Source organism: Bubalus bubalis, chromosome 4, assembly GCF_019923935.1.
Source record: "Bubalus bubalis isolate 160015118507 breed Murrah chromosome 4, NDDB_SH_1, whole genome shotgun sequence".
Classification (NCBI taxonomy): Eukaryota; Metazoa; Chordata; class Mammalia; order Artiodactyla; family Bovidae; genus Bubalus; species Bubalus bubalis.
Genome location: NC_059160.1, coordinates 25952719 through 25968131, shown reverse-complemented (window position 1 = coordinate 25968131; position 15413 = coordinate 25952719). Strand labels below are relative to the sequence as shown.

At 39.5% G+C, this 15413-nt stretch overlaps 1 protein-coding gene across 1 annotated transcript in view; it reads right to left on the bottom strand.

The window, feature by feature from the left end:
• Nucleotides 1-783: 783 nt before the first annotated feature.
• Nucleotides 784-15413, bottom strand: part of DERA (deoxyribose-phosphate aldolase) — a 116778-nt gene continuing 102148 nt past the window's right edge. The window contains exons 7-9 of the mRNA XM_006052373.4: nt 9113-9225; nt 4381-4530; nt 784-1481 (exon numbers count right to left, since the gene is read on the bottom strand). Coding sequence (XP_006052435.4) covers nt 1425-1481; nt 4381-4530; nt 9113-9225 — 320 coding nt within the window. The 3' untranslated portion in view covers nt 784-1424. The remainder of the gene's footprint in view (nt 1482-4380; nt 4531-9112; nt 9226-15413) is intronic.

Genomic DNA, 15413 nt, shown 5'->3' with positions numbered 1-15413 from the left:
TGGTATCACCTGCACCAACTCCTTTAACCTTACAGATGAAGAAACTGAGGCTCAGGCATGTGAACAGACAGGACTAAGGTCACAAAGCTAGAAAGAGGAAGAGGCGGGCTTAGAATTCAGCAGATGAAAAGACAAAACCAAAACCGATTCCCAGTCCAGTGTTCTCCACTTATGAGTAGCTGGAGACTTGTTTAGGGAGGAAAAAAAAGATGCTCTCCATGAAAATCACCATTTAAGAAAACTTAATTTCTACAAAGGTGGGAGGAGGGGCGCTGAGAGAGACAATGAGTAAACGAACCAGTAGCCCCCAAAGCAGATTACTGGTCCCCACAGCTGACTGGGGCTCTGGCTATGTGTCTCTGAGGCCGGGGGACAGTTGTACGTACCTGCGGTGACAGCAGAGACTCAGGAGCCATGCTGCCTGCCTGGGGTTGATTCTTGCCTCTGCTAGTTCTGAGCTCTGTGACCTTTGGCAAGTTGCTTAAGCTCTCTGTTCCTCAGTCCCTCATCTGTATAAAAGGATGATAGCATCAATACTGACTGTTGTGAGGATTCAAAACCTTACTATACTAACCTTACTATACCAAGAGATTAAATAAAGGCTAAAGTAAATTGATATACATAAAGAGCTTCACACATATGTTAGGGTCTGCTGTTTCTTTCCTATTCACTTTACCAGGAAAAAGTTTCAGAATATAAGACGTAAGTGGTACTTGTCAATAATGTACATAGGTGCTTTATCGAGACAAAGACACAAGGACTGTACTAGAGAGACTTAGAAAGTCATGGATAAAATCTCTTTTTAAGTTTAATAGATTAACTTTTCCCTATGTATTACTACAATTTAAAGTTTTTTTAATAAATGATAGGAATGTTTTCATTAAAAATATTCAATGATATCCATAGTTTCATATAAAATGACAGATATTTCATTAGCAAAACAATTAGTAAAAGAGCATTTCTGTTGCGAAAATTAAAGACAAATTATCATGGCAGGAAATTCGTGTTGAGTGATTAGGAAATTAGTCCTGAAATAGTTTGGAAGAGCAAGAGAAGTTCGGGGTGCTTCATTTTCTTTTGCTGCATAGTGGTTCTTGGGCAAGTCAATATTTGCTCCCTTAGAATTTAACATTATCAAAGCTATCATTAACATTTTACTCAGAGTTCTTTAAGAGAAAACCTTTGCAACATTAACCCTGGAGATATAGTAATTCAGATCATTTCAGATATGCCTGAAATGGGGACCATGTGTAGATTAGTTGGTTTTTTTCCATTCATTCTTTAAGCTAAATTCAATGGAAATTTTAAGGGCGGGGGGTAAGTTATCTATCCCCCCATTTTTTCATTAAATAACTTTAGCAATCACATAGAAAGATAATTTTTACACATTGTTGCAAAGGACGTTTTTGGAATTTGTTGATTATCTAAGACATGGGGAGGTCATGGTAGGCTGCGTATCTTCCAGTCACGTGATGGTAAATCTGTAGGGAAAGCAGAGTTTAGTCATCAGTTATTATATTCCTATTCATATCAATTAATAATGACACTATTACATAATGATTTTAGTTAATATTTCATTATGAAGCCCCACTGTTATGTACTTCAGCAGAATCTCCTTCCAACTTTACTTTAGGTGGAAGTTCGCTTGGAAGAAGGCAGGTGGGGTATGATGAGGTCAATGAACTGAGTTTTCATCTCTTTGTTCTCACAGTCCAATAAATGCCTTTTTAAAAAAGTAAAATTGAAGTTGACTTACAATGGTGTGTTAGCTTCAGGCATACAGCAAAGTGATTTATATATATATATATATATATATATATATACATATATATACATATATATACACACACACACACAAACATATTCTTCTTCAGATTATTTTCCATTATAGGTTATTACAAGATATTGAATACAGTTCCCTGTGCTATACAGTAAATCCTAGTTTCTAATCCATTTCATGGATAGTAGTTTGTATCTGTTAATCTCAAACTTGTATATTACTCCCACCTCCCCCTCCCCTTTCCCCTTTAGAAACCAAAAAGTTTGTTTTCTAAGTTGTAAGACTATTTCTCTTTTGTAAATAGGTTCATTTATATTATTTTCTTAGATTCCACATATAAGTGATTTCATAAAATATTTGTCCTTCTCTATCTGACCTACTTCACCAAGTATAATAATCTCCCAGTAGATCCACATTGCTTCAAATAGCATTATTTCATGCTTTTTTAATGATTAAGTAAGATTCTATTGCATATTATGTACATATATATATATATACACACACATCTTCTTTGTCCATTCCTCTGTCAACGGACATTTATGTTACTTCCATGACCTGGCTACTGTATGAACATCAGTGTGCACGTATGTTTTTGAATTTGTGTTTTCTCTGGATATAATGCCCAGGAGTGGGATTGCTAGACAATATGATAGCTCTATTTTTACTTTTTTTAAAGGAACCTCCACAGGGTTTTCCACAGTGGCTATACAAATTTACATTCCCTCTAACAGTGTAGCAGGGTTCCCTTTATTCCACACCCTCTCCAGCATTTATTTGTAGATTTTTTGATGATGGCCAATTTGATAATGGCAAGAATACACAGAAGAACTATACAAAAAAGATCTTCATGACCCAGATAATCACGATGGTGTGATCACTCACCTAGAGCCAGATATCCTGGAATGTGAAGTCAAGTGGACCTTAAGAAGCATAACTATGAACAAAGCTAGTGGAGGTGATGGAATTCCAGTTGAACTATTTCAAACCCTAAAAGACGATGCTGTGAAAGTGCTGCACTCAATATGCCAGCACATTTGGAAAACTCAGCAGTGGCCACAGGACTGGAAAAGGTCAGTTTTCATTCCAATCCCAAAGAAAGGCAATGCCAAAGAATGCTTAAACTACCGCACAATTGCACTCATCTCACACGCTAGTAAAGTAATGCTCAAAATTCTCCAAGCCAGGCTTCAGCAATATGTGAATTGTGAACTTCCAGATGTTCAAGTTGGTTTTAGAAAAGGCAGAGGAACCAGAGATCAAATTGCCAACATCCACTGGATCACTAAAAAAGCAAGAGAGTTCCAGGAAAACATCTATTTCTGCTTTATTGACTATGCCAAAGCCTTTGACTGTGCAGATCACCACAAATTGTGGAAAATTCTGAAAGAGATGAGAATACCAGACCACCTGACCTGCCTCTTGAGAAATCTGTATGCTGGTCAGGAAGCAACAGTTAGAACTGGATATGGAACAACAGACTGGTTCCAAATAGGAAAAGGAGTACATCAAGGCTGTATATTGTCATCCTGCTTATTTAACTTACATGCAGAGTACATCATGAGAAACGCTGGGCTGGAGGAAGCACAAGCTAGAACCAAGATTGCTGGGAGAAATATCAATAACCTCATATATGCAGATGACACCACCCTTATGGCAGAAAGTGAAGAAGATCTAAAGAGCCTCTTGATGAAAGTGAAAGAGGAGAGTCAAGAAGTTGGCTTAAAGCTCAACATTCCGAAAACTAAGATCATAACATCTGATCCCATCACTTCATGGCAAATATATGGGGAATAGTGGAAACAGTGGCAGACTTTATTTTTCTGGGTTCCAAAATCACCCCAGATGGTGACTGCAGCCATGAAATTAAAAGACGTTTACTCCTTGGAAGAAAAGTTATGACCAACCTAGATAGCATATTAAAAAGCAGAGACATTACTTTGCCAACAAAGGTCCATCTAGTTAAAGTTATAGTTTTTCCAGTAGTCATGTATAGATGTGAGAGTTGGACTGTAAAGAAAGCTGAGAGCCAACGAATTGATGCTTTTGATCTGTGGTGTTGGAGAAGACTCTTGAGAGTCCCTTGGACTGAAAGGAGATCCAACCAGTCCATCCTAAAGGAAATCAGTACTGAATATTCATGGGAAGGACTGATGTTGAAGCTGAAACTCCAATACTTTGGCCACCTGATGCAAAGAACTGACTCATTTGAAAAGATCCTGATGCTGGGAAAGACTGAAGGTGGGAGGAGAAGGGGATGATAGAGGATGAGATGGTTGGATAGCACCACCGACTCTATGGACAGGAGTTTGAGTAAACTCTGGGAGTTGGTGACAGACAGAGAGGCCTGGCGGGCTGCAGTCCATGGGGTGGCAAGAAGTCGGACACAACTGAACGACTGAACTGAACTGAACTGATTCTGACCAGTGTGACGTGATACCTCGCTGTAGCTTTGATCTCATTTCTCTAATGATTAGTGATGTTGAGCACCTTTCCATTTGTGCGTTGTCCATCTGTAAGTTCTCTTTAAACAAGTGACTTTTTATTTCTTTCTTAAAAATACTTGTCAGGTGTTCCAAGGACAGCGGGCTGCTGCTCCTCACCTGCCTCTCGATGTCGGCAAGTAGAGTGCTGGCACCTATTCGAAAGAGTTCAGGCTTCATCCACTCGTCTCCCAGCTCCTCCTTTATGAGAGAGAGCCACACAAGGGAGTCCTTCGCGCTGCGGATGCCTCCGGCCGGTTTAAAGCCTACCTGAAAGAGGACAAGGGAAAGAGAATAATGCTTAGTATTGTTACTGTGTTGCTTTAAAAACCGGTCTTGCATTAATACTGGGTCTCCACCCTCTCTCTCTTTTCTAAAGTCTATTTCACTTCCCCCAGCACTCAGAGCACTGACTCAAGCCCATTCACAGGACAAAATGACTTTTCCAAGATTAATGGGAAGAATGTCACTGCTTCCAAGGAGACACTAATGAGAGTTAATAACCCTCATTAACATTTCACTTGCTGGAAAGTCATAAGCCTTAACCATCTAGACTATAGCTGTGAACCTGGGATAAACAAGAGAGGTGTCAATAAACAGGAAAACATAACACAAGAGCCCGTTCATTCTCCATTTCTATCAGGAGGCCAGGGGAATGTACACCTTTTGGCCCTTCAATCTGAGCTGCAAAAGATACATTCATGGGTTTAAAGTGAGAAGAATCAGTGAAGCTGTACTAACCAAACCACAGGAACCACCAAGGACAGGTGACAGTTATTTTAATCAACTTAACTACAGGGACTTTTAAGTTGTCAGTAGACCAAGCTGCATAAAACAGCCAAACAGCTAAATAAGCACAGGAGAGAAAGACAGTGTAGGGGCCCTTCACACTGCAGCAGTCTCTGCAGGTGACCACCAATACTGCAATTCAGCCAGTATCTGATGTTTACAAATGATGTCCCTGAGTCCATCAGAAAAGGATAGATGTGTCCTATATACAGTAAAACCTGCTTTTCTAGAAATACTTTTCTTAAGAACTTGACTATCCGATAGAGTAAATACCCAAAGCCCAAGGACTGAAGCTCACACATTTGACCACTCAAGAGTCTGGCTGCTCTGCTGGGGAGCACCAGTGAGGGGGAATGTCGGAGGGGTGGTTGCTGCTAACAGAATGCCAGAGAAGGGACACAATAAGTATATGGTCCATTATCAGCCTATAAAAAAAAATGAATAAACAGAAACCTCAATTAGGGACTTCCCTGGTGGTCCTGTCATTAAAAATCTGCCCTCTAAAGCAGGGGACATGGTTTTGATCCCTCATCCTAAGACCCCACATCCTGCGTTTCTGCAACTACTGAGCCCACTCGCCACAAGGAAAGTTGCCCTATGCTACGACTAAGACCTAATGTAGCCAAATAAATTTTTTTAAAAAAAGAAAGAAAAGGAAACCTCAATTTAACAGAGTTGGGGGCACTTACTCCCGGATAACAGGAAGAAGAGAGACTCTTCTTTCCTGGCAAGGACTCAGTCTGTGAATAGTACCAGACTCCTTGTTTACTATACCTCCCATCTTCCTTTTCCTCTCAAGCATTCTTCTTCCCTTGCCCTGCAGGGAGTTGCATGTGGCTCGCCATGTTCACTGATCCCCAGTAAATCCATCTTTGCTGGAGAAATAGCTGGCAGTCTACTTGCTTGAGGTCAATAAACCCAAGCTAGAAACTTCTAGCTAAACCGGCCTCCCCCATTTTCCTCACCACACCACATCCAATGACCAACAGTCAAGTCTCACCAAGCCCACCCTCTGAATCCCTCTCCATACACGCACACGCTTTCCTCTCAACTCTCCATACACACAAACGCTTTCCTCTCAACTCTCCATACACACACCCGCTTTCCTCTCAACTGTTCTAAACCGGTTCCACTGGTTTAGTTCAGACCTCGTCAGTCCTCACGGGAACATCGGCAGAAGTGCCCTCACTGGTTTCCCTGCCTCGGTCACATGTCACACAGCTAAGCAACAGCCACACAGAGATTCTAACTACATCTGCCTATCACTCTGGAGCCCAGGTGACCTTGTAAGAGTAAGGGGAGGTGAGGGTGGGAGAGGTAAGTGGAGTGAAGCTATTTATTGAGATAAGGCAAAAAAGAAAAAAAAAAATCAGTGAGCTGATATTAGCACACATGTTAATCATAGGAGCATTTTCTGTCAATTAGGCAGTACTGCACACAGATTTTTCTATATAATTCTGTTGTATCAGCAAGTCTATTTGGCAATGCTTTGAAACAGAGTTTCCAGCGTAAGTTTATCCTGTCTTTTTTTAAGGGAGAGAATATGGAAAACATAAATCTGCAATGAAATCGGTTATAAAATATCAAACCTCTGCTTCTCAAGAGTGACACTAATCATGGTCTGGAAGGCAACCTATTACATTTTAAAACATCCCTTAAATCAATGATGTGGAAGCTTCACCGTCTAAGGGTTGCCTGGACAGCTTGTCAACACTAGGAGAAAATGCCCCTGATTTGCAGATACACACATGGGTCCTTTCTTTGTGAAGTCAAATGTGATCCAGATGAATATGAACTGACTTCTACCTGCTTCTCAGTAAAACCAGGATGAACTTTTATTAGCTAAGGAAAGGGGCAATACAGTTAAAAAGAAAGTCATGAGAGACAGCAAACTGTTCCTCCCTTTCTACCCTAATCTAGATCATTAAACAGTTAAAACTTTTATTGAAAAATTCTTGTGTAAGTGTTCTTTCAGGAAGGGACGTGTTCACTTTTAAGATAACGGCTCAATGAGTGAATCAATGAATGCTTGTTAAAAACAATACAGGACTGGGTGCCCAATGGAGAATTTTTTTTTTTTTTTTTTTTCCAATGGAGAATTTTAGCCCTGACTGTGGAGCATACGAGGGCTTCTCTGTGTAGCTCAATGGTAAAATATCCACCTGCCAATGCAGGAGATACGGGTTCAATCTCTGGACCAGGAAGATCACCTGGAAAAGGAAATGGCACCCCACTTCAGTATTCTTGCCTGGGAAATCCCACAGACAGAGGAGCCTGGTGGGATACAGTCCATGGGGTTGCAAAGAGTCAGAATCACCTGAGCAACTAAATAACATCACAGAGTTTATGGACATAGAGATGCCTGAGGACTGTCCCTGACCCAGGGCTGCTGGGGGTGAGGGCCCAGGCATTTGGAAGTATAAAAAACTTCACATCAGTACATCCCTGGCAGCCCAGTGGTTAAGATTTTGCCTTCCAATGCAGGAGCTGAGGGTTCAATCCCTGGTGAGGGAGCTAAGATTCCATATGCCTCACAGCCAAAAAAAATCAAAACAAAACAGAAGCAATATTGCAACAAATTCAGTACAGACTTTTTAAAAATGGCCCACATCAAAAAATTCTTAAAAAAAAAAAAACTTTGCATCTATTGGAATGTTTTTTTGGCTGAGAGTAACCCCAGGTCTAGTGAATGGTGGTGATCTCATCTGAGGGTCCTGAAGCTAGAGTTCTCATATTTACAGCCTTTCTTTAAAAAAAAAAAAAAAAAAATTGTTTTTAAATTTGGATCATTGCAGAAAGGCTACCAAGTAGAGGTTACTCAAGTTAAGTCAACTTTCCTATGTAGGTCACAGTAGATATTTATCCTATTTGAACACTTTTAAGATATAAAGGTATTCTGAAGGAAAATTTCTGGAAGGAGTTCATCGCCCCTTAAACCTAGGTACTTTCTAAGAAAGGTCTCCGATTCCAAAATAAACTGAAATACAGTCACATATAAAGTCATCACATCCCAGCTGGCAAAGGATTAAACTTCTTTTTTTGGTTTCTATTCAGCAGACATCAAGAGATTGGTTTTAAAAGATGCCTTTCGTGAAGGCAAAGTCTCATTTAAAAAAAAAATTACCTTTCTCTCCCATGATGTAAAAAAAAAAAAAGTAATCCTTTGAGATAATTTGCAGCTAAACAAGCAACTTGAAGTGAAAAGGAAAATCCAAACTCATTTTAAAAAAAAACACCTCATACGCATTTTTTCCTTTTAAATTCATATGTTTCAAAAAATACGTATTATTTTTCGAAAAGCTGACAAAAGCGAGCATATACCCTCCTCAGCTTAACAGTCTTCCAAAGAGCACATCTGACTGCCATAAAACGCAAAAATGGATATTTAATTCAAGAGCTATATAACGTCTAGCTACCTTTTCCCTGCTGTTTCACAGCATTTCATTATTTTGTTTAATAAGTTCATCTCCTCGAGAATTTTCTCTTCACCTCATATTATTAAAAGTAATAAGTTTTTCTGGACCGGGGGTTTCCCAACAGAAAAACCAATTTATGTGTGTCCTTCAATAATGACAGGAAAAGATTATTTCCCATTATATTGCATACTTTTCATATCACCACCACAGCTTATCATTCAATAAATGTTACTCTGCAATTCTTTCCATTCCTCAAGGAAGTTTAATTTCTGCATTAACCTGTTTTCGCCGGCCAACGCCTTAGCAGAAAGCCTCTGTGTTGTGGCAGAATTAGTTCGTTAAAGAACCCATTTAGGAATCTCTTGTCAGTGATAACATTGTCTTCGGTTAATAAAAGAACGTAAAGTGAGTTTACATCTTGATCACACCTACTAACTCCCTCACTCACCCTCACTTTTCTATGATTCACACATTCTTTCCCCATGAATGTATTCTTTTGTCATGAAAGGTAAATTAAACATTTATCTTAATAAAGGGAATGCATTCACAGCATCTGCATATAAAGACAGCTATCGTGGCTGTGACTAGTATTATAAACAACATCATCTTTACTCAGAAGGAAGAAAGATTTGCTGGCAATAAAATACCTTGTTTCCAGTTTTCCAGAAGAAATCTCTAATGGCCCGAAGCATAACTATAGCTACTGGAAAGGTAGCATTTACTGTTTCTTTTCCCGTAGAAGTCTTAATAAAATCTGATCCTAAAAAAAAAGAGGAAGAAAAACTCCATATCAATTTTTAAAATTTATTAATTAAAACACTTTTTTTTTTTCACTTTTGAGTCAGTGAAAGGAGCAAGTCATGTACCTTTTTTTTCCCCTGCGGAATTTATTTTTCATCAATTATTTGAAAAACTAAAACCAAATCTCTCTTTAAAGTCATTCTGTCTATATATTTTTTTCCTCTTACTTTGTGTGTATGCTTAGTCGCTAAGTCGTGTCTGACTCTTTGTGACCACCCCAGGGATTGTAGCCCACCAGGCTTCTCTGTCCATGCGATTCTCCAGGCAAGAATACTGGAGTAGGTTGCCATTTCCTGCTCCAGGAGATCTTCCTGACCCAGGGATCTAACCCATGTCTCCTGAGTCTCCCAAGTTCCTCTTACTATAAAATTAATTAAATTAGGCGCCAAATGGATTCTTCCAGACCCCTGGGGCTCTTGTGTCTACATTTCCATATCATCAACTAAAACCAAGTTGGTTTATTTAATGGAAAACTGAGAGAAATAGAAACAATTTTTTGCCCTATGCTTAGCATCACACTACTACAAAACTGGAGGGCTTACTCATTTTCCCCTCATCTTCTTATGTGCGGTAGAAAGTGCACAGTACAGCTGTGACATTACAAGGAGAATCGTCACTAGCTGATGTCTGCTGCATTGTTTCTTAACAAAAGCTGTCTTCCAACTACACTGTGACTTTCATGAAAGACACCACATATTTTCAACTTGCAAATACTTTAAACAACTTCCTGTCTCTCAAATATATCTTCAACTTAATGATGTAGTTTAACAAAATAGCACAAGGAGACAAAGAGAGGAGAGTAATAGTTAAGAGTCACTGAGCTCTGGGTACTATGCACTATTCTAGTGATTTACAAGTATTGACTCAATCCTCACAATAACTGTATGCGTTAAGTACTAATATGATCCCTATTTTGAAGGAGGAGATGGTGACTGCAGCCATGAAATTAAAAGACGCTTACTCCTTGGAAGAAAAGTTATGACCAACCTAGACAGCATGTTAAAAAGCAGAGACATGACTTTGCCAACAAAGGTCCATCTAGTCAAGGCTATGGTTTTTCCAGTAGTTATGTATGGATGTGAGAGTTGGACTATAAAGAAAGCTGAGCGCCAAAGAATTGATGCGTTTGATCTGTGGTGTTGCAGAAGACTCTTGAGAGTCCCTTGGACTGCAAGGAGAGCCAATCAGTCCATCCTAAAGGAAATCAGTCCTGAATATTCATTGGAAGGACTGAAGCTGAAGCTGAAATTCCAATACTTTGGCCACCTGATGCAAAGAACTGATGCTGGCAAAGATTGAAGGCGGGAGGAGAAGGGGACGACAGAGGATGAGATGGTTGGATGGCATCACTGATTCAGTGGACATGAGTTTGAGTAAACTTTGGGAATTGGTGACGGACAGGGAGGTCTGGCATGCTGCAGTCCATGGGGTCACAGAGTTGGACACGACTAAGCGACTGAACTGAACTGAAAGGAAAGTAGCTTGCTTGAGGTCAAACAGTAAGTGAGGGAGGAAGAATTCTAACGAAAGCAATAGAATTTAACCCATGTGCTACAGTGCCTCCAAAAAACTTAATGAGGGTTACACAGTCAGACACGGGGTTCATCCTCCATGTGGTAATCTACCCTCAAACTGTTCTGTGGACCACAGCTCAGCATCACAGGCATTACCAGAGAGCTTGTTAAAAACGCAGACCCTCGGATCCTACACTGAACCAATTAAATTATAATCTGAATAGAAACTAGGTTCCCAGATGATTCCTGGGCAATTTATGGCCCACGCCCATGGAATCTGTGAAATCATTTGTAATCTAATCTCTGAGATTCTCCCAAGGTCCATCAAGGTGGTCAAAAGAAGTAGAGGAAAGAAGTGGTCAAAACTTCCCCCTCTAGTTTCAAGGGCACAAGACACTTCCAGGAAGACTCTGCGGATAGAGAAGTTCAAATTGACACACCTTGAGTAAGTACAATATGAAAGGCACAGCAGAAAATATAAACACAAATCATTCAAGCTCTTTCCCTCAAAAGCGTACATTCAGGGAGCAGGTGGAGATGCAGCATAAATCCCTCGTAATCACTTGATAAGCCAGAAGTCAGGAGATCTGGTTTCTAGCTCTGGCTGACATTTACCTTGCAAATTCCATCACTTCACCTTTCTCATTTATAAAATATGTCTGGAAATCCTTACTTGCCTCATAGCGTTATAAAAGTAATCAAAAGAGACAGTCTCTATGAAAGGATTCTGAAAATTGTCAATGTTACACAAACCGAAATGGAGCAGGGACCTAGGTAGGGCTGCAATCTGTGTAAGAACTATGAGAATTCTGATCTACCCAATCAGGTCATCAGAAACTTTCTTTCCTTTGGACCTGAAGGCCCACTGGAAGAAATGGAGATGTGCCTATCATGCCCGCATTCATCAAGAAGTATTTACTGGGAGCTTACTATGGGCTGCATTCTGGCCTACCTGCTGGGAACAGACAGGTACACAAAACAAAGTTCCTGCCCTTGTGACTAGATTCTCGAGAAGAAAAAGACAATAAATAAATAAACACATAATGAAGGTCACCTGATGCAAAGAACTGACTAATTTGAAGACTCTGATCCTGGGAAACATTGAAGGTGGGAGGAGAAGGGGATGACAGAGCATGAGACAGTTGGATGGCATCACTGACTCAATGGACATGAGTCTGAGTAAACTCCGGGAGTTGGTGATAGACAGGGAGGCCTGGCGTGCTGCATGCAGTCCATGGGGTTGCAAAGAGTCGGACATGACTGAGTGACTGAACTGACTGAATGAATGAATGAAGGCCAGGTGGAGGTAAGTGCAGTGAAGAAAAGTAATGCAATGTAATGAGCAAGAGAGTGATGGAGGTGGGGAGAGATAGCTGTAATTTAAGTCATCATAAAAGTATTTCTGATGCGTGAAATCCAGAGACAGATGAAAGGAATCTTTGAAAAGAGCATCACAAGGAGGGAAACAGCAAGTGCAAAGGCCCTGAAGTAGGCATGTGCTAAGTTGATGAATGAATGAATGGATGGATGAATGAATGAATGGGACTACAGAACCAATACCTGGCCCCTACAATATCAGAAATAACAAGCAGAGAGAAGAAATGAAAGCCAGAAAATACATGTAAAAGAACATCAGCAAAGATTCACACTGATACCAAGATGTGTTTTCCTAATAGGTGTCAGTGTCTTCTGATTCACTAGAAGGCTTTGGGTACCATATTGGATACAAGGCTTCCCTGGTGGCTCGAATCCACCTGCCAGTGCAGGAGACACAGGTTCAATACCTGTTCCAGGAAGATCTCACATGCTGAGGAGCAACTAAGGCCGGGCATCACAATTATTGAGACTGTGCTCTCAAGCCCAGGAACTGCAACTACTGAAGCCTGCACACCCTGCTGCTGCTGCTGCTGCTAAGTTGCTTCAGTCGTGTCCGACTCTGTGCGACCCCAGAGACGGCAGCCCACCAGGCTTCCCCGTCCCTGGGATTCTCCAGGCAAGAACACTGGAGTGGGTTGCCATTTCCTTCTCCAATGCATGAAAGTGAAAAGTGAAAGTGAAGTCGTTCAGTCGTGTCCGACTCTTAGCAACCCCATGGACTGCAGCCTACCAGGCTCCTCTGTCTGTGGGATTTTCCAGGCAAGAGTACTGGAGTGGGGTGCCATTGCCTTCTCGTCTGCACGCCCTAGAGCCTATGAAGACACTGCAGTGAGAAGTCCATGAGCTACAATAAAGAGCAGCCCTGCACTCTCTGCAACTAGAGAAAAGCATGCATAGCAATGAAGAGCCAGCAGAGTCAAAAATAAATAAATAAAATTATTTTTAAAAAACCAGTATTGGATATCATCTAAATTCTTCATCTCAGAAGAGAGGCTATCAAGAGTATATATTAATAATCACTTCCCATTGTTGTAGATTATGGCTTCATAGTTCACTTCTTTTTATTGATGAATAGTATTCTATTGCATGATTGTTCCACCATTTGTTTATCCATTCATCTATCTAAGGATATCTTGGTTGTTTTGACTTTTGGCAATTATGAATAAAGTTGCTATAAACATTCATATACAGGTCTTTGTGTGCACATTAGCAATTTTCAAATCAGTTGAGTAAATAACGAGAGTAATTGCTAGATTTTACAGTAAGACCATATTTAGCCTTGAAAAAACTGCCAAATTTTCCTGCAAAGTAGTTATACCATTTTTCATTCCCAACAGTAATGAATAAGAGTTCCTGTTGCTCTGTATCTTCATGAGCGATTGGTGTCAATTTTTGGCAATCTAACAAGTATGCATATAATCAAGGGCATATGTTGTTAGATTAGATTACACCTCTTTCAATTATGGATTACTATTGCAATCAGTTTTTCTTAAATTTCAAATTCCCATTGTCCATTACAGTAAATAGGAAAGAAACAGACCTTTGTATATTAAACTTATATCATGCAACCTTGGTAAACTTACTTAGTAGCTTCCGTTGTTTTGGAGGGATTTTCTCCATAAACAGTCATGTCATCTACACAGAGAGACAGTTTTATACCTTTCTTCTTGTATTAATTTCTTGTGATTGTTATAACAAATTATAACAAACTAGGTAGCTCAAAGCAACCAAAATTTATTTTCAATGTTATGGAGGCCAGAAGTCCAAAATCAAGGAGTCAGCAGGGCTGTCTTCCCTGTGGAGGCTCTCAAGAGAACATCTTCCTTGCCTCTTTGACTTCTTATAGCTTCCAGCATTCCTTGCCTGCATCACTCCAAGCTCTGTCTCCATCTGCATATTACCTTCCCTTCTGTATGTAAGCTTAATATTACTTTGCCTTTCTCTTATAAGGGCATGCGTGTGCATGAGGGCTCAGTTGTATCTGGCTCTCTGCAACCCTGTGGTCCATAGCCCACCAGGCTCTTCTGTCTGTGGAATTTTCCAGGCAAGAATACTGGAGTGGGTTGCCATTTTCTACTACAGGGGATCTTCCCAACCCAGAGTATATAGGATGACATTTTGAGCCCACTTGGATAAGCCAGAATAGTAATGTTATTTCAAAATCCTTAATTTGAACACATCTTCAAAGGCTCTCCCCACCAAAAAAAAGGTAATGTTCACAGGTTCTGGGGATGAGGATGTAAATCTATTTTGGGGAGCCTTTCTCAGCCTACCACACTTTCCAATCTTTATACATTGATTTTCCTTTTCTTGCCTTATTGCAACAACTAGGACTTACAGTAAGATGTTGAGTAGGAATGCTGAGAAAGAACATTCATCCCTGTTCTTAGAAGGGTCTTAGGGAAAAAGCATCCAGTTTCTCAGCATATTAGCTGAAGTTTGTAGATATGTTTTATCAAGCTGAGGGGGTTCGTCTCTATTCCTAATTTGCTGAGAGATTTTATTAGGATTAGGTGTTGGAATATATCAAATGCTTTAATTGTACCAATTGATATTAGCATACTTTTTTTTTCTTTTTTAGCTTATTGATATGGTAGATTATATTACATTGAATCAGTCTTGCACACCTGGAGTAAATCCCAGTTGGCTGTGGTATATTATTCTTTTTATATATTGGACTCATTTTTGCTACTACGTTGTGGACAACTTTCACATCTATGTTCATGAGTGATGTTAATATTCATCTATTGCTTTTCTTTCTCATAACTGATATTTGGGTAATGATAGTCTCACAGAGTGAGTGCTCTCTCTTTTACTTTCTAGAAGAGATTGTGGAGAACTAGTATTATTTTCTTCCTTAAATGTTTTGTACAAGTCATCAGTTAAACCATCAAAAGCTAGTGCTTTCCTTTTTGGAAGGCTTTAAACATTTTTATTTAATAATTTGCTTAATATTTATTCAACAATTTATTAAAGTATCAAATATATCAAATATTATTAAAGAAGCAAATTCATTATCATATACTATCATTAAAATATTTTATAAAATAAAATTAGAATAACATCATTAATAGCCATAGGTCTATTCAGACTATTTCTCTCAGTGTGAGTTTTGGTTATTTATATCTTTGAAGAAATTGATCTAAGCCATCTGTATTATCAAACTGTGGGCAAAGAGTTCTTCATACTATTCTTTTATTATTTTTTTTTAACGATGATAGGAATAGTAATGATCTCTTGTTTCTGATATTAGCAT